This window comes from Puntigrus tetrazona, unplaced genomic scaffold (assembly GCF_018831695.1).
Source record: "Puntigrus tetrazona isolate hp1 unplaced genomic scaffold, ASM1883169v1 S000000001, whole genome shotgun sequence".
Lineage (NCBI taxonomy): Eukaryota > Metazoa > Chordata > Actinopteri > Cypriniformes > Cyprinidae > Puntigrus > Puntigrus tetrazona.
This window is the reverse complement of record NW_025047681.1, coordinates 2,295,701-2,316,080: the sequence shown is the minus strand read 5'-3', so window position 1 is coordinate 2,316,080 and position 20,380 is coordinate 2,295,701. Positions and strand designations below refer to the sequence as shown.

General features: G+C 41.5%; 1 protein-coding gene across 2 annotated transcripts; it reads left to right on the top strand.

The window, feature by feature from the left end:
- Positions 1-1,683: 1,683 nt before the first annotated feature.
- Positions 1,684-19,003, top strand: LOC122331529 (heat shock 70 kDa protein 12A-like). Of its 2 annotated transcripts, XM_043229015.1 has the most exons (5): positions 1,684-1,818; positions 14,213-14,469; positions 14,577-14,801; positions 14,895-15,069; positions 15,875-19,003. In XM_043229015.1, exons 2-5 carry the CDS (start codon positions 14,296-14,298, stop codon positions 16,936-16,938), a joined length of 1,638 nt encoding a protein of 545 aa, XP_043084950.1. In that variant the 5' UTR covers positions 1,684-1,818; positions 14,213-14,295; the 3' UTR covers positions 16,939-19,003. The 2 variants fall into 2 exon arrangements, with proteins under 2 accessions (XP_043084950.1, XP_043084949.1); XM_043229014.1 differs by lacking the exon at positions 1,684-1,818 and having other exon boundaries at positions 14,128-14,469.
- Positions 19,004-20,380: the final 1,377 nt, after the last annotated feature.

The following is a 20,380-nucleotide window of genomic DNA, read 5'->3' as shown; positions in this document are numbered from 1 at the left end:
ATCTGAACGTCTCATCATTGGTACATCCAAGATTAGCTAATGTAAAGCAATTCTGTGAATCAGTTACCTTGAATATTCCAGTACAAAACCAAGATCTGGCAGCAGCCTTTAGTGAGAGGGACACACAACTACCACCACACCGACCTTATGATCATGTGATTTATCTCCTACCAGACGCAGTACCCACCAGGAGAGGCATCTTTCCACTTTCATACCCCGAATCCGAGGCCAGGTCTACATTGAGGAGGAACTAGCTAAAGGCTTCATCCGGCCCTCCACTTCACCTGTTTCAGTCAGGATTCTTTTTTGTCAAGGAGAAGGATGGCATTCTCCGTCCCTGCATTGACTATCGAAGTTTGAACAATATCACAGTGAAGTACAGATATCCTCTAGTCGTCGTCCCTAGCACGCTGGAACAACTACAATGTGCCAAGTTCTTCACCAAGCTCGATCTACGTAATGCCTACAATCTAATAAAAATTCGACAAGGGGACGAATGAAAAATGGCTTCATCAAACACCACTTGCCATTATGAATACTTAGTTATGCGGTTTTGCCTCTTCAATAGTCCTTCTGTATTCCAATGTGGGAATTTCACCAGTCTCAAGTTTCCTTTTTGAGGTACATTATCGGTTCCAAGGGAGTAGCCATGGATGAACACAAGATCCAAGCTTGTCAACTGGCCACAACCCACAATGCTGAAAGATATAGGTTTTCTAGGATTCACAAACTTCTAGGATTCTTCTATTGACCCCTCGCCTGGACTCGACTTTGATCATTTCTGCCTGTCTTGACCTCTGCCTGGTATTGTTTTAATATTCTGCCTCTGTCTCGTTCATTTCTGATGCTGTTGTTGACTTTCTGTACAACTATTCTTAATAAAGAGCTTGAAAATGGATCTGAACGTTGTTGACTCAACGTTACACTCTGTTTCTGCCATGGGATTAACATCCTGTGGTAACTAAGAATTTTACATTTAATTTGGGTGTATCCAACCCTTAAATGATCTGACATGGTTATCCTTGCATGAAGAGAGGAGAGGCTTAGGGATTTGCAATGCAAGCAGGCAGCCTCGATGAGAGCAGTATGCATTTAGGCTTTTCCCGCGATAGGACATGCTCTCCTGGTGGCCATCATCCAAGTGCAGAGCAGTGATGACTAGGCATTTGAAATAACACCAGGTGAGTAAAATTTGCTCATTGAAAAATGCTTTTAATGCCAGATGGCAGCAGAGGAAGAATATCCAGAATCCATCCTTTCTTTAAAAAACTGACAGCATACCAGAGATCCTTTTGAAGGAATGAAACTTATCTTGTTCAGAAACTGTCAGCTTACCAAAGATCCTTTTGAAGGAATGAAACTAATCTTCTTCAGAAACTGTCAGCATACCAGAGATCCTTTTGAAGTAATGAAACTTATTTTCTTCAGAAACTGTCAGCATACCAAAAATCCTTTTGAAGAAATGAAACATATTTTCTTTACAAACTACCGGAATTATAGAGTTGCTGTGAAAGGAATAAAACCTGTTTTCTCTAGAAACTTACACCATACCAGGATGCTGTGGAAGGTTTAAAACTTGTTTTCATTAGAAATTTGACAGCATACCAGAAATACTTTGGAGGGTGTATCCAACCCTTAAATGATCTGACATGGTTATCCTTGCATGAAGAGAGGAGAGGCTTAGGGATTTGCAATGCAAACAGGCAGCCTCGGTGAGAGCAGTATGCGTTTAGGCTTTTCCCGCGATAGGACATGCTCTCCTGGTGGCCATCATCCAAGTGCAGAGCAGTGATGACTAGGCATTTGAAATAACACCAGGTGAGTAAAATTTGCTCTTTGAAAAATGCTTTTAATGCCAGATGGCAGCAGAGGAAGAATATCCAGAATCCATCCTTTTCTTTAAAAAACTGACAGCATACCAGAGATCCTTTTGAAGGAATGAAACTAATCTTCTTCAGAAACTGTCAGCATACCAGAGATCCTTTTGAAGTAATGAAACTAATCTTCTTCAGAAACTGTCAGCATACCAGAGATCCTTTTGAAGTAATGAAACTTATTTTCTTCAGAAACTGTCAGCATACCAAAAATCCTTTTGAAGAAATGAAACATTTTCTTTACAAACTGCCGGAATTATAGAAATGCTGTGTAAGGAACAAAACCTGTTTTATACCAGGATGCTGTGGAAGGTTTAAAACTTGTTTTCATTAGAAATTTGACAGCATACCAGAAATACTTTGGAAGGAATGAAACTTTTTTAGTTTTCTTTACATCACCATTTAGTCATTTAGGTTCTTACAAACGAAGTAATCAAAATCAACAAAAGAGCAACTTCCCCTTAATTATATAATAATTATGCTTTTTTATTTTTTGAAGAATAGAATTAATATAGACAGTGCTAAAGTTAGAGGGTTAAATAAAAATGGAGATGTGTTTTTATATGATTGTTGAAAAAAAAAGTCTTTAGAAACCGACAGCATTCCAGAAATGAAAGGTTTAGAAACTAAAGGGCTGTGAGAGATGATAATGATGATGATTATTACAACTTTTATCTAAAAATCTCTATTATAACAGCATTACACCTGTCACGTCTTTGGACTCTTTTGTTGTTGTTTTTGTCTTGTGCCATGTGCTCTGTGACCTAGTTTAGTTAATTGTCTTTATCGTCTTCAGCTGTGTCTCATTTATTGCTTATTTTACGTTGTGTATTTAAGTCCTGTTGTTTTAGTTCTGTTTGTCCAATCCCGTCGATGTTGATGTGGTTTTGTTTATTTGTCTGTCTGCTTGTTTGCCTACCTGCCTGAGGTATTATTCCTTTATGTGTGCATGATTAAAATTGTTAACTTTATATTCTCGTTGTGTGCTCCTTCTCTCTAAACCACATCATGATCGGACCGTACAACAGTACAAGTAAAAGCAGTGTGTTTTCTTTTTTATTTTTGTCATGTTTACCCCATTCATCTGTCCTCCTCCTCCTGCTGGAGCAGGGAGATTGCTCTCTTGAGGAATATACAGAGACATTCTTCCTCCTCTCTAACGACTCCCGTTACCCGACAGCTTTCTGTGTGGAATTTACTTCCTCGGACTCAACACCTCCATTCAAACCAAGCTGTACACAAGAGAGCTTTGCCAGTTATGTCGAGTGGGTGCTGGTGTCATGTAACTCACCCCTGTCTGTTCAGCCCATGGATAATGACACCGACAGAGCCGTGGAATGCCACCAGACAGACCAGGTGCATGAGCCAGCAACAGAGCTCACCACAGTGGAGACAGCCGTCTACAGCGAGAGTGGAGCTCCGCCCACTGCACCACAGCTGAGGATGAGCCGATCATATATCTGGGGCTGCTGGATCTACAAGAGGAGCTGGATGATGTGGATTTGGACTTTGACTTCACACCACCCTTGTATCCAGAGTTCCTGAATCCATCCAGCAATGCCCATTGGTTCCATCCAGCCATCCTGAATACCTGCTGGTTCCGTCCAGCCGTCCTGAATGCCTGCCTCAAAACTGCCCCCTAGAGACTACTCCCCAAGGGCACCTCCTAGAGACTGTTCCCCAAAAGCTCCTTCCAGTGCCCGCGCCATGTGCGCTCCCTCAAGTGCCCACTCCTCGAACGCTCCCTCCAGTGCCCGCACCACCGCCAGTGTTTGCAGTGCAAGTTTTCCCACCCTCCCACCCTTACCATCTGCCGTTGATGGTTCCCAGCAACACCTGCGCTCATCCTCAGCTCATTGTCTGGTGCTCGCCATGGGTCTACAAGTCGTGGATGAAGCTGAAACATCACTTACCCCTTCTGGTTGCTGGGAGCAAGTCTCCGTCGTTCCTCCATCCTGGTGTAGGTTATGTAGACTTGATTACTTCAACGCCCTCCTTGCTGGCCTCCCAGCCTCTACAACCAGACCTCTTCAGATGGTCCAGAATGCAGCGGCAAGGGTGGTCTTCAACGAACCAAGGAGGGCCCACGTCACACACCTCTTCATTAGTTTACACTGGCTTTCTATAGATGCCCGCATTAAATTCAAATCCCTGATGCTGGCCTACAGGACAATCACAGGCTCCGCTCCCTCATACTCACACTCATTAATTGAATCATATGTTCCCTCCAGGTGCCTACGGTCTGCAAACGAAAGGCGTCTTGCAGTGCCATCACAAAAAGGTGCAAAATCACTCTAGGGGCAGCAGAGTCACTAGCAATCTTCAAAAACCAACTCAAAACTCATCTTTTTCGTTTACACTTGACCCAACATCGATAGCACTTTCTTCTTCTCCTGCTCTTTCCTATCCTTTTCTTGTTTAAAAAAAAAAAAGCCTTGTGTCTGTGTTAGGTAAGACAAGACCCCACTCAGAACACTTATGCACTACTGCCCTTTTGTTGACATTAATTTCTTCTATTGCCTACCTCATTTGTGCGTCGCTTTGGATAAAAGCATCTGCTAAATGACTAAATATAAATGTAAATGTTATCCCAGACTTTACGAGCGAGAGGGGATGATGTCATTAGGTGTTGCCCAACTGTGCCGTCTAAGCTCTTCCTTGCCCACATTCTCCACCAGTGTGGCGGGAGGAGCCAATGGCAGACACAGTGGATTCATTCTGGGGAAACTTTGTGAATCCTTCATTAAAGCCCATGATCTTCCTCTTCTTCCATGTGACTCTGGGGTGGCAGTGGCAGCCCTAGATGGACATCCATTTGGATAAGGAGAAATCAGCTTTGATTTGAATTACTTAGGGAACACATAAAAAAATACTCTTTTGAGTCTATTGAGGAAGGTTCGCACCACAAAATGCAAGCACTTCCCCTAGAGGACGCAAATCCAGCCTTGGTATTGTGTACCATAAGAGCCCTGTACCTATATGTGGACAGCACTCTGTGATTCAGAAGTTCCGAGCAGCGACGATTGGTCCACTGGTAGACATCTGTAGAGCTGTGGGATGGGCGACCACGAACACCTTTGTGCAGTATTACCATCTCTGCGCTGAGTCAGTTTCTTTATATGTTTTGAGTAACAGGTAAGGACTAGTCTGTGTCTCACTTGCTGCACCATTTCCTCTTACACGAGGATGTGAGTGTTTCCTCTCCCAGTTGAGTTCCCTGTACGGTGAACCCCCGAGCTTCCTCCAGCACCTTCGGCAATCAGAAAGCGGTCTGACGCCAGGCCAAGTCTTCCCCTGTACTGAGTGTCCATCTGGTTGGCAAAATGTCCTGCAGACAAAATGCTTATTCCTTTTGGGCCTTTTAATCATGGATAGTGATTAGATAACACCCATTATGGATTTCACCGCTGGAGTTTTCACCCATCGTAGAGTTGCAGACCCTGTTAATAATATTATTAACACTTTCAGCAAGCTGTATATTGATTCTGATGAAGAAAAAGAAAATGACAAAGACCATGAATAAGTCGCAACTACCACCTCCACCGTCACTCGATTTTAATGAAGAAAATGTTTACAAAGAGAAACTGAACAGTGGATGCAAAGTAAATGAGACAATTTGGGCCAAAGTATTGTTGCCTGTTTCAAGCACAGGGATAAGCAAATTGATCCGCAGATGAAAGCTCTCAAATCCACTGTTTTTACACCAAGTTTCAGATAGTCATCAAACCCAGACATACTTGCTACCTCAATCTTTAGCCCCACAATACAATCCGCAAAAATACAAAAGTAAAATTGGAGTTCCCCATTTTTAATAATTCTGACACAGAGGATCCTGTTTCCTTTATAGAATGAGTTGAGGAGTAATAATCTTCACCCGTTATCAGATGAAGAACTGTTGGCTTCACTCTCTGTGGCACTGAAGGGAACAGGCAAGGACTGGTAGAAGGCAGAGAGAGTTAACATCAGAGATTGAAAAACTTAAAGTTTTTATTCTTATTTTTAAACGTTAAAACAAAAAAGTCATAGTTAAAAGTCCTTTAATAATAGAGCCATTTGCCTCCAAAGTAGACCTGAGATGACAGAGGTGGAAGTCCTTAAAGCAATACTAAGGTACTCTAAGAACTCATTTTTGTGTTATGCATTAAGTGGACACTTATAAAGTTTTAAAGCACTCATGAGATTGCTCGACTTTGCATATTGGATGACTATACAGAAAGATGTGTGGAAGCACTGCAAAGAATGCACAATTTGCAGCAACACAAACCTGTCACATCAAAACCAGATGGACTTGTTGTCAAGAATCAAACCCGGGTCGCTGGTGTGAAAGGCAAAGTTCAAACAAAGTGAGCTACTCAGGAGACTCAAGTGCAGAGGTATAAAAATCTTCTCAGAGTTTATTTCAAGAACTTAGAATCCACAGAAGATCAAAATTGCAACAAAGAATTCAAAAAATAGAAATGATAAAGTCCAATAAACAGCACAGGGCAGAACTGAGAAAATCATGAAAACTTAACTTAACATCCACAGTGGAAATCAAAAAATGCAAGGCAAAAAACAAAACTTAAAGGATAATCACAAAAAAATTAACTTTCTGGCTTAAGGACAGAGATGAAGACTAGAAAAACAGGTCACTCTCCAGCATGACTTAAAGCGAAGACTCAGTGACATTTCACCCACGAGGCCCAATATAAATAGGCAGGTAAATTAGATCACATGACTAACACATCTGACAATAATCAGGCAATCAAAAATGGCGAGAAAATGCAGTGTAGGGCAAGGACAAAAAAAAAAAGAAAACAAAAACAGAGACATTACAGAAAAAGCACAATAGCGGCCACTAGGGACCCAAAACAGAATAAACTCCTAACAGGACCCTCCCCTCTAGGAACGTCTCCTGACGATCTTTGGACAGTTCGGGTGAGTACGATGGAATTCCTCACAAAGTTTTTTGTCCAAAATGTCACGAGCAGAAACCCATGACCGCTCCTCGGGTCCATAGCCCTCCCAGTCAACAAGATACTGAATTCCACCCCGCACACAACGGGAATTGAGCAAACGGTGGATGGTGAATACAGTCTCTCCATTGATGAACCGGGGAGGAGGGGGGGCTTTAGGGGCAGGGGCATGTGGAGACAACAGCACAGAGCGCAACAGAGAAACATGAAAAGTGGGGTTTATCTTAAGGGATCGGGGCAACAGGAGCCGAGAAGTCACAGGGTTGATCCTGCGAAGCACCTTAAAAGGGCCTACATAGCGAGGGGCGAGCTTACGAGACTCAACCAGCAGGGGAAGATCTTTGGAAGACAGCCAGACCCTTTGGCCTGGGCAGAAATGCTGAGCTGGTCTCCTGTGACGATTGGCCTGGGACTGGTTGGACCTGAATGTCCGCAGTAATGCCCTGCGGGTTTTACTCCAAATTCTCCTACAGCGCCTGATGAAGTGTTGTACTGAGGGAACCCCGGCGTCCTCCTCCTGTTCTGGAAACAGGGGGGGTTGGAAACCAAATTGGCACTGAAAGGGAGAAACCTTGGTAGCAGAGGACTGGAGGGTGTTGTGAGCATATTCTGCCCACGGCAAACAGGTGCTCCATGAAGATGGGTTGTCCATAGCCAGGCTCCTCAAGGTGGCCTCCAGTTCTTGGTTGAGCCTCTCCGTCTGCCCGTTGGACAGGGGATGGAAGCCGGAGGTGAGACTGGCAGTGGCACCGAGGAGTCTGCAGAACGCTCGCCACACCCGGGAGGAGAATTGGGGCCCTCGGTCCGAAACAATGTCCTGAGGAAGACCAAACACTCGGAAGACATGATTGAACATTAGTTTGGCAGTCTCAAGAGCAGAAGGAAGCTTCAATAAAGGAATAAATCGACAAGCCTTAGAGAACCTGTCAACTAAAATAACTGTGTTACCCCTTCGGATTCTGGGAGCCCAGTGATGAAGTCTGCCGACACATGGGACCAGGGACGCTTTGGGATAGAAAGAGGGTGAAGCAGACCTTGAGGGTGCTGACGTGGGTTCTTACTCTGGGTGCACACTGAACAGGCCAACACAAAAGTCTTAACGTCCTTTCCCATGCCTGGCCACCAGAAATGTCTCTGCAGGAATTCCAAAGTTCTTTGGGACCCCGGGTGTGCAGTAAGGTGGGAGGAGTGACCCCACTGGAGAACCTTAGATCGTGCCTGGCGAGGTACATACAAAAGACCAGGTGGACCTGTTCCAGGGTCTGGGTCTTGATGTTGGGCATTCCTAACAGCTGCCTCAACACCCCACCGGATAGGGGCAACAATACGGGAGGATGGGACCACCGTGCTGACTTCACTCACTTTACCAGTAGGAGAAAACTGCCTAGACAAGGCATCTGGCTTAGTGTTCTTTGAGCCTGGGCGATATGACAGGGTGAAGTCGAAGCGGCTAAAAAACATAGCCCACCGAGCCTGGTGAGGGTTAAGGCGTTTTGCTTGCTGGAGGTACTCCAAGTTCTTGTGGTCTGTCAAAACCAGAAACGGGTGTTGTGCTCCCTCCAGCCAGTGTCTCCATTCATCAAGAGCCTTCTTCACTGCAAGCAGCTCACGATCTCCTACATCATACCGTGATTCAGTTGGGTTGAGGCGGAGAGATTGGGTTGATTAGACCGCTGAGAGAGGACTGCTCCTATGCCAACGTCCGATGCATCAACTTCAACAATAAAGGGCTGCCCTGGATCAGGGAGGACCAGTATGGGCGCTGAGGAAACGCGGAGCTTGAGGTCTTGAAATGCTTCCTCTGCCTTGGAAGTCCACTCAAAAGAAGCTCCATTCTTCTTGGTGAGTGCAGAGATAGGTGCTGCCACTGAGCTGAAGTTTCGGATAAACTTGCGATAGAAGTTTGCAAATCCAAGGAATTGCTGGACCTCTTTCACCGATTTAGGAGTGGACCACTTCCGTACAGCTTCAGTTTTTGATGGGTCCATCTGGATCTGCCCTTCCCTCAAGACAAATCCAAGAAATGAGACCTCTGAGACATGGAATTCGCACTTTTGCGGTTTAACAAAATGGTGGTTCTTCAAAAGTCGTTGAAGGACCCTCCGTACATGAACCCGGTGCTCCTGTAGTGACTTAGAGAAAATGAGTATATCATCAAGATAGACAAACACAAAATGATTTATCATATCTCTAAGCACATCATTAATAAGAGCCTGAAAGACTGCAGGTGCATTAGTAAGACCAAAAGGCATCACCTGGTATTCATAGTGTCCTGAGTATTGAAGGCGGTTTTCCATTCATCCCCTTGCCTAATACGGATAAGGTGGTAGGCATGGCGCAGGTCCAATTTAGTGAAAACAGTGGCACCCTGGAGCAAGTCAAAGGCTGTGGACATCAGCGGAAGTGGGTATCTATTACGGATAGTCATCTTATTCAATCCACGGTAATCAATACATGGTCGGAGCCCACCGTCCTTCTTGCTGACAAAAAAAATCCGGCACCAGCAGGCGAAGTGGATGGTCGAATAAATCCAGAGGCCAAGGCATCCTTGATGTAGTCATCCATGGCCTTGCGTTCTGGCAGAGAGAGGGAAAAAATTTGTCCACGTGGAGGACTGGTGCCAGGGAGGAGATCAATTGCACAGTCATAGTGCCGGTGCGGGGGTAGAGAGGCTGCCTTACTTTTGCTGAAAACCTCTTTAAGATCCAAATACTCCACGGGAACTTGAGACAACTCAGCAGTATCTAGGCACTCAATAGGCAAAACTAGAGGACTGGAAAAGAGGCAGGTAGCGTGACAAGTAGGACCCCACTCAATGACACGGCCAGTCACCCAATCAATGTGGGGGTTGTGACGGGTAAGCCATGGGATGCCAAGAATTACTGGAAATTCGGGTGAATGGATGAGATGCAAGGAAATCTCTTCTCGATGGGCTTCAGACTGGAGGCGCAAGGGAGAGGTTACTTGAGTGACCTTGCCATCACCCAATGCTTGGCCGTCTAGAGCAGAAACTGACAGAGTAACGTTAAGAGGAATAAGTGGAATTTTGAACTTGAGGGCAACGTTTGTGTCCATAAAATTACCGGCTGCCCCTGAGTCCACCAGGGCCATACAAGAATGAACAGACTCACCCCAGGAGATGGAAATGGGAAGGTAAACTCCTTGGCCAGGAAAATCGGGAGACAGAGTAGCTCCCGTCACGACCCGTCCAGCCGAGGGAGGGTTGTGACGGGAGCTACTCTGTCTCTTTTCCCAAGAGCTCGGGGCATGAAACTCGAAAGTGGCCTGGTTTGCCACAGTAGATGCAGCACCTTTCTCTTCTTCGGCACTCTTCGGCGCGGGTGCGGCCAATCTGCATAGGTTCTGGGGAATCAACTGACAATGATGAAGGGTTCCAGAATGGGGCAGATGCATCCAGAGATTTCTGAGAGAGGACCTGGTCCCGGCGACGCTCCCTAATTCGATTATCCAGGCGAATGGCATGTGAAATCAAGGAGTCCAGATCACTGGGAAATTCCAGAGAGGCCAATCCATCCTTAACAGCATCTGATAGACCATGATGGAATGCAGAGACCAGGGCAGGCTCATTCCACCCACTAACAGCTGCAAGGGTCCGGAATGAAATGGCATAGTCAGCAACACTGTTTCTTCCCTGCTGGATTGACATTAGTTGTTTAGCAGCATCCTGGCTGACTTCTGACTGATCAAAGACTCGAAGCATATCTTCGGAAAACCTCTTGAAATCAGAGCACTCAGGGCCCTGCCTTTGCCAGATGGAGGTTGCCCATGCCAAACTCTGTAGCAGGAACACTGTGCGCAGCCTCTGCTGAGTCAGTCATGACTGAGTCTTCTGTCAAGAATCGAACCCGGGTCGCTGGTGTGAAAGGCAAAGTTCAATCAAAGTGCAACAAAGAATTCAAAAAATAGAAATGATAAAGTCCAATAAACATGAAAACTTAACTTAACATCCACAGAGGAAATCAAAAAATGCAAGGCAAAAAACAAAACTTAAAGGATAATCACAAAAAAATTAACTTTCTGGCTTAAGGACAGAGATGAAGACTAGAAAAACAGGTCACTCTCCAGCATGAATTAAAACGAGGCCCAATATAAATAGGCAGGTAAATTAGATCACATGACTAACACATCTGACAATAATCAGGCAATCAAAAATGGCGGGAAAATGCAGTGTAGGGCAAGGACAAAAAAAAAAGAAAACAAAAACAGAGACATCACAGAAAAAGCACAATAGCGGCCACTAGGGACCCAAAACAGAATAAACTCCTAACACTTGTATAAAGTGTTTCCATTGTTGAACCTAGATATATGCAGAGAGTCAACATTATGGGTCTCTTCCCATGCATTTGTTGGTAATAGTGGACTATTTTTCAAAATGGGTTGAGTTATTTCAACTCCGTGCTGCTAAAGCACAAAAGATTTTAACAGAAGAGATCTTTACAAGGTGGGGAACACCAGCCTTCCTAGTTTCTGACCAGGGGCACTCAATTTACATCTAATTTACTGAAACTTGTCTGCAAACAATAGAATGTCTCAAAAACTCACTACAGCCTATCACCCACAAACTAACCTGACAGAGCGTATCAATATGAATCTTTAAACCATGATAGCATCTTATGTGCAAGAGAACCATCAATCATGGGCCCAGTGGATTTGTGATTTCCGCATGAGAGTACAGGATACTCACCAGCTGAGATTGCTCTTGGGGACTTTTAAAGAAAGCAATGCAACCTGCACCTGATCCTGACTAACCTAGCTACAACACCAATGACCGAGAAAGTCAACAGTTTGACCTGTTAAGAACAAATGTCAAGAGGTCACAAGCACAACAAAAAGAAGAGGCAATAAGAAGCAGCAATAAGTTCTCGATTGGTGACATAGTATTTATTCGGGAACAAAGCAAGTCCCTGCATCCCAGTGTGCATACTCCTACCCATACTTTCTGTTCTAATAATATTGAAAATTACTAATATTGCATATAATATTAGGATGGATAGTCTGCACGTTGGGACTCAGGTAGTGACTGTCTTAATGAATGGGCAATAGGATTGATTCAATAGATTAGTTTAAAAACAAAAACAAAAAGCAAAAACGAAACTAGGCGTGTTTGAATGGAGATGCATAGCTACTCAGTTGCAGGTTAGTTTTAAAGTATTTAAACTGACTAAATAGAACAAAATTAGGCAACACTATTCTAGTCAGAACTGTAAGTCACATGATATTAACCTTTTGTTTATTGAAATCACTCATTGTTCTAACACGCCAACAATCCCCTGCTGTTAAACTTGTGTGATGATAATGTATACCTACTTTATACCCTACGATAGCCTCTACCTTATTTTTTGTACCGCATATGATAGCATCTGTAAGGAGGTGAATCAGAACCTGTAAATGCAATAAGACTGATCTGAGAAGGGATATTCAAAGGAACAAAAGGACTTCAATAAGAGAGTAAACACCCCACCCCCCCTGTTGTGTTTATGACACCCTCCACACCTCTGCTCTTCCTGCTTCCCCTCCTTCTGCCCAAAAGACTTGGTTTAAAGTTCATTAGGAATAAGACATTATATGTCATGTGTCTTATGAACCTATTGTTCTTTACTTTCATGTTTGGTCTCATTTGAAAGGTCTCAGTGCGATTGGTAAATTGGTCTCAATTTCACAGTAATCACTGATATTATGGAGAAGATTAAGAACTTTGTAGAAAAAACACAAAACACAACACGGCGGGATTCTGTAGCCAGATCGGCCCATAGTGTGGTGTGTGTTCTCATACACTACACTATGTACTTTTTAAAGACCAGGTATACTGACCTTTTAAGTTTGTTTTATTTTGTTTTGTGTTATTTTTGTACTGCTGATCAGTTGTGCAAATGTTTATCAATTATACCAATTTTGGAAACTGTTCTTGCCTGGCAAAATAAATGTTAATTTTAATAATGTAAATAACTTATAATATTGTCTGAAATAACTTTTCTAGTAGGTTAGTGACTTCTGAGGTTTTCCGCATTGTTGGCGTGCTAGAGTGAGTCAGATCAACGATCGATGGATGGAGCCGTCTTGAGATCTTGACTTCTGGCCACCAAACTGGCTTAGCATGCTATTACTTAGGCAAAGCATAAAAAATTACTCTTTTTGAGTCTATCGAGGAGATGGCTGCATTAAGGTAAGCGATCTATGGGGTAGCCTCTGACTAAGACCTGGACTAGCCCAGATGTGTCGTGAGTCTGTTCTGGCCAAACAAGGTCTCTAAGTGACCCAGACTCCTAACGAACGATAAGTCGAAACTAGGAAATATTATAGTTAATTAATGATCCAAATTTAATCACAACTAGAGGAATCAGCAGTTACATTTAAGTAAATATAAATAAAATCACGAAAGATTGGAGTCAGATAAAATTATTTATAAGGTCAGTACTACAATTGGAAACAAAAGATTAATAAATATTAGTGATTTTTGAGGGGACGTAAAGAAAAGACCGAACACGCATGGACCTTCGACCAGGGCCTCTGGATTCCATTCTGCAGGAAAAGGGGGACCCTTACACATCAGCCTTATCTGAATCATTTTCTGTTGCATAATGTTAACATTCCTGTCACCTGTTTCACCCAAAGCAACAAGCAAAAGATCTCCTTGAGCCTTTCACATGAATTCATTTCAAGCTTGCGCAATCAAATGCTGCACACAATGGCAATAGTCGTCAACAGAAACACAGCATGATCATCAAAGGACAGCGCTTTGCAACACAGACAGGGTGAATTATAAATGAATGCGTTTCCGCCTGTCACAAAATTGTTACATATCCGCTTGCTTTTTTAAGTGGGTGTACTCAAATCCTTTACCTTTCCTAGTGGGTATACAGCACATACCTGCACATCAACTAGACAACACTACTAGATGACTGTCATTTTCATTTAGGAAAGTTCCTGGTGTAGTGTTTGCTATATGGAATGCAAAAACTACTACTAGGCGACAAATTGTTAATGTTCAATATTTGACGTATTACATAGTGTATGTAATAATTTTAACGTTAAAGTGGTTGATTGTGGAGGATTTAACTTAAAACTTAAAAATACAAAATTTGTAAAAAAAATGAAAAAAACTCTTAATATATATTTAACCAAACAATATGAATTCTCCTCAAGGTTGCTACTGTTATGATGAGTATTTGTTATGAATGTCTGCTTTAGAGCTTTAGAGGAGCTGTCCTTTTTTTGTGGGAGGATAAAGAAAAGTGAAAGTAGATTTCGTGTTTGTATATATATAAGAGCGGACTGCACTGTTCATTTGTCAAGAAGGTAAAATCTCTGAAACACGGCAGCTCTCTTATAACACAATGGCACAATTTCTTTACATTGCAATAGATTTTGGAACATCATTCAGTGGATATGCCTTCAGCTTTAAGACTGATAAACGTCTAGAACAAATTAGGATTCCTTCCTGGGGTATGAAGCAAGGTCTAAAAACCTTCAAAACCCCCACCTGCATTTTGTTTGATGAAGAACAGAACTTCGAGAAGTTTGGTTATGATGCCATGCAAACATACACCATGTTGATGAAAAAAGAAGATGCAAAGAAACACTATCTATTTGAACACTTCAAAATGGAGCTCTACAATAAAGTAAGTACTTTTACATTTTCAGGTATACTTTTTTTATTTATTTGTGAATTAAAAATTTATTTAATGCACTTTAATTATATTGTTACTCAAACACTTTTGTTGCAAAGGAAATCCACAGAGATGTGATGATTAAAGCATCAAATGGAAAAACGATGAAGGCTCTAAAGGTTTTCTCTGAGAGTCTGCGATTCCTGAAGGATCATGCATTAGACCAAATTAAAATAAACACTGAAGGACGAATGTTCATTTCATCTGATGTGACGTGGGTGTTAACAGTTCCTGCTATCTGGAATGCGGCAGCAAAACAATTCATGAGAGAAGCAGCTGTTGAGGTGAGTTAAAACTGGAATATCAGCTAACCATGAGAACTAATTCTGTAAGAAATAAATAAATAAGTATTATTAAAGTATTAATTAATCATGCAGGCAGGTCTTGTGACGGATTCTACACCTGAAAGACTCATCTTTGCTCTGGAACCAGAGGCTGCGTCTGTGTTCTGTAAGCAGCTAACAAGTGATGGTTTCATAGCAGAAGGAGAGGATTGTGAAGACAAATTGGAGCAGCAACCAGGAAGCCAGTACATGGTTGTAGATTGTGGAGGTACACCGCTAAAATTCCTTTAAAATCCTATACTACACATTTACACACAGGCAACAAAAGTAAAAAAAAAACATCAATTACTGAAATCTTAAAGTATTTAATGTAGGCTTTCATCTAAGGCTGTGGCTGTAGTCAGTTGTGGTTCGTGTGTTTCTCTTTTCTTCAGTGTTCATCACTAATGCTCAAACATCATTTAATTGATCACTTAATTATATAATTAACTAACTGATTTAACTCTGGAGATTTTGTTATTTGACAGATGCTAATCATCTGTCAAATAACAAACCATCAGATGTGTTCTATTTCCATGGTGAGACATCGAATTTTGTGACGCTGCCAGACACGCCCATTGGCGAAAACTCAAGATCTTCGTTGAGAGACGCCTTTACTTTATATGTTGCTACAAATCCACTTTTAAGGTTGTCAGTAGGGTTGCCACATTTTTGGGTTGTCAGTAGATGTTAACCTTTTAGTAATGGACCAGAAGGCTTTAGCCTTTACTACATTGCTAGTAAGACATCTCATCCTTAATGCTAGTGGCATTAAATTGGGAAAAATATCTATTTGCCATTTACTAAGCAGAAAATCTAATAAAGAGATTTAGGAATATATAGAATTATTTTAGTTTTTTTTTCTTCCTGACTTTTGTACATTTCCCCAACTTTGCATACTCCCATATACAAGTGTGTACAGCAGAGTTACATTTGTTGTTAAATATTTGTTATTGTTAGACCATTTTCTTTTAGGTTCGAGTTCATATGCACAAATGCTATCTCTGTTTTTATTTTTTTCTTGTATCTTGCAGGTGGTACTATTGACATAACGGTCCATGAGGTGCTGCACGATGGCAAACTGAAGGAGCTGCACGCTGCAACAGGAAATGACATGGGTGGACAGTCAGTAGACAAGAATGTCATATATTGTTTTAAAGACATTTTCTCAGAGGAAATTTTTGAGAAATTTGAGAAAGAACACCCAAGTGAAGCACTTAAACTGAAGTATGACATTGCACTTATAAAATCTTGTGATGATGTTGTGATGATTCCATGTCCTAGCAGCTTACAAACACTCGCTAAAGATAAACAGAGCATGGAAAGTTATTTTGAGGATGTTCAGGGAGTAGAGTGGGATGATGGTGGAATATTCATTGAACAGGAAAAGCTAAAAAGCTTCTTTGATATCAGCTTCAGTGCTATAGAAAGCACAATTAATCAGATCCTTAAAACCACAGAGCTGAGGATTGAGTACATGTTGTTGGTGGGAGGTTATGCCCAATGTCCTTTTCTGAGGAAGTTCATGAAGAAGCGATTTGGCAGCGTTTGCAAAATACTTTGCCCTTTTGAGCCTCAGGCAGTAATTTTAAAGGGAGCAATCCTGTATGGAAAAACACCTTCCGTGGTTAAATCCCGTATTAGTGCTCTCACATATGGGTTCTGTATATGTAAATTATTTGATAAAATCAAACACAAGGACAAAAGCAAATATAGAAACACAGAAGGAAAATTGTTCTGTGATGTCTGCTTTGACCAGCTTGTCAGCAGAGGAGAGTCAGTTGGATGTGAAGAAGTCCGTACTTTCATAAGAAGCCCAGCAGATCCACTACAAACAGAGGTAAAAATAACATTTTACAGCTCTGGAAGACAAAAAGTAAAGTTTGTCGATGAATGGGGAGTAGAAGAGATTGGTTCTTTATCAGTTAACATGCCTATCGCTTGCATAGGCACAAAGCGACAGGTCAGGTTGGAGATCAAATTTGGCTCCACTGAAATGCAGGCAACTGCTACTGATTTAGGATCAGGTGAAACAAGAACAACCAAACTGGACTTCATGAGTGAACAAATCCATGGCCACAATAAAATATGTGACTGAATACAGTACAAAAAAACAACTTCATAGCCTGAGTATCACATTTGATCAAATCAAAATATCTAATTAGCTTTAAGTCCCCAATATACTTCAAATAAAATCAAAGAACAAACTGAAATGATGTCCTTTCGAACAAAATCTGGCCAAACAATTCTTGTTTTGAGTTCGTTTTGGCAGGTCGAAATGGCTCACCAAAGCAAACTTTTTAGGGAACGATAGGTTTACTTTTACTGCACGGTTTTAATGAGATCTGTAGTGCTACATAATTTTCTCCATCATGTCGTTGTTGATCTTATTTTTAAAGCTAATTTTAAAAAGTCTGATTTTAACTGATTTTATTTGTTTATATTATGCAGGAACACAATATATGACTTCATACAGTATAATAACGGTGTTGGTAGTAGACTTTAAATACTTTCTGAGATAAAAGAGGTTCACGTAAACTAATGCCGAGTTCACAATGCAATTTATTAGATGCAATTTTTGTTGCCAACAGATTTGTGAAAACAGCCTGAAATCAGAGTCAAGTTGGTGCTTGTTCTTGCAATCACGGAGTGTGCATTAGCAAAGACGCAATCTGAGAGAGTATTCAACAAAAACTCAAAATGCTGTAGTTTGTAATATGTTTTGATTGAAAGTTACACAGTAGCAACTAAATGCTACCCCAAATTGCCGGGCAGTATGAAAAGAAAAAAATCTTAAAACATTGAAAATCAGTGTGAACTTGTCATTAGTGATAAAGTTCATTAAATAAGCACACTTGACGTTACCAATTATTTGTGTTGTTTGTGTAATTTGTGTTTGAATATTATTTGTATTATGGCTGTTTTGTTCTTGTAAAATGTTTACATTTAAAAATAATTTTAAAAAACTATTCAATTAAATCTTTATATTGTGCAACCTGAAATAGTCATTCCCTTCAAACCCTTTGTTCTGAATTTTTCCATTTTTATTTTAAGTTAGATTTATTAATAGTACTTCTTCATTTGTTGCCAACGGCTTCTCCGATTAAAAAACATGAATTCACTTCCCGCATGTCAGTTGTTCGGTTATTATGCTCCAAACTGGATCTTCTTGCTGTCAGAACCAGGACTTGAACACGGGTCTCTAGCGCCGTAATAAGATACTCTCCACCAAAGTGTTGGACCCAAAATGCGAGACACAAAAGTCAAAAAAAAAAGAATATCTTTTATTTCAAGGGCAAAACAAAACAGTCCAAACAAAAACTACTCCAAAAGGCAAATTACTTCTCTCAAGAGTAGACAGAAAAATATCAGGAAATCAGAAGCCCAGGGACAAAAATTCTAAGAAAAAGAGATGATTCAAGAGAACTTACACATGAACCAAAAGGGCACCAGCAAACAAAAATAACCAAGCACAAGTGACAAAAAGAAAGCCACTTAAATAGGGAAGCTAACTAGACAGGGCTGGGACTAATAAACCTAATTAGCTGAGAGAAAGAAACACAGGAAAATTGGCACCATCGAGTGGCGAAAATAAGACATGGCAGATTACAAATCCTGACACTTGCAAAGGAGATGATAGAACAAAAGAATACATTCTTAATCATGGTGAACCTTAAATACTATACTTCCCAGAAGAAGTTTCTCTCAGATCTTATTCATCCACCAACTCTGTTCTTGATTTGATCTGCCATAGTTCGTGGGAATGTGGTTGTTTTTTTTGGACTAGTGGCGGGAAAGGTGGTGGGTGGTTTAATGGTAGACTCAAACTTGAACTTGACTTGTTTGATACTTATGACTGACCTTCAGGCCCGGCCCACTCTGGCTCCACACTATTTAACAGCCAATCAAATAATTTTTGTGCTTTTGAGCTTCCTATGTTTTTCTTTATCGCTTTCTTCTCACAATGCATGTATTTACTCCTGCCCATGTCCACAAATCTGTGAATATTGTATTGAATTTTTCACACATCAATTTGCTTTTACTTACAATTAGTAATAAAAAAGATATAAGTAGAGGACTGCTCTCCCCTCTTGGTCACACTCTGCAGCAGACTGTGGTTTCTGTCTGACCTTGTTTGCAAAGAATAAAACCTTTAAAGACTGCTTATTGGGTTTGTCTCTTACGTGGTGAGTATTAAAAATTGCGAGGCCATTTTGGCAACGAAGGTGGGCAGATCTGCCTCAGTGTTTGAGGGCATTCTGACCTGGTATTGATAGTGCCACATGCTGTGTCCATGATTCTGTAACCATCACATTTATCAAAGGCTAGGTGGTTACAATACCATACTATCCTGCTTGATATGTCAAAAGTTATGGCTAAACGGTTTTCTTCTTTACAGAGCAAAAGATGTTATGCTCTAAGCTCCAAAAGCTATTAAGCTCCAGAAATTTCTTTTTTTCACCAAGCATGACACTTATGTCAACTTTCTAGACATTTCGAGTATGTTAAGTGCTTAAAATGAAAGCAAAGAGGCACGGAAATAATAAATATAGCTGCAAGCAGCAATGGTGGGCCCTCGTATCAGTGCAAACTGCACTCATTGGCATCAGGAGAATGGTACCCAGTGGGCACATGCATTCCAGTAACCCTCTGACAGTTTGATTGAAAGGATAGAGCAATAAAAGGTTAATACAAACCATTAATACACACACACACACACACACACACACAACAGTATACAAAACTTTGGTAACTAATAAATTTAACTAATAAAGGTTTTCGTTATTAACTAGATTAAAAAAAAATGTGTCAAGACAAAGTTTGTAGATGTCTCGTCGGATATGATCAACGAATTGGGATCTCGCTTCGAGAGACCAGACTACTTTGAGTGTATTAAGACAAACCAACATTGGCATGTGCTAATCGCATCCAGCTGCCACTGATCACAGCACAAGTATAAATGAGCAGCGGGTACAGTGTATAGTCAGGTTTTTGCTGAGGAGGTTTTTTGGTGACCCAAGCCCTTCAGCAGAGGTACAGCACCGTGGTGACAGGACATGATATCTCCATTTCCTTCTTCAGGGAACAAGGGTTACATATGTAACCGAGACATCTTCCACTCATCGTCTTATAAAATTCTGATCAGGTTGTAGGTGCTGACTAAGTTATGGAGGCTCCTCTTAGATGCTCCAGGGCTGCGGGGATGAGAGGAAACGGATAGTGGAAATTGACTGTTATTTTATTGAGCGATCTGTAGTCTATTCAGGGCCGCAATCCTCCGTTCTTCTTGAGCACAAAAAAACTGGAAGCATCATCGGAAGTAGAAGGGCAGATGTAATCTTGCTTGAGCGCCTCCTTCACATACTCCTCCAGGGGGGTAAGTTCAGGAAGCGCGAGTGGGTAAATCTTCCCGCAGGACTCTGGCTCACCCGCTATGAGATTGATGGCATAGTCCCTTGACCAGTGTGGTGGTAATTTGATCGCTCTCTTGTGGCAGAATATGTGTTACGTCCCTTCCGTCCTCACTTCCATCATCAGCC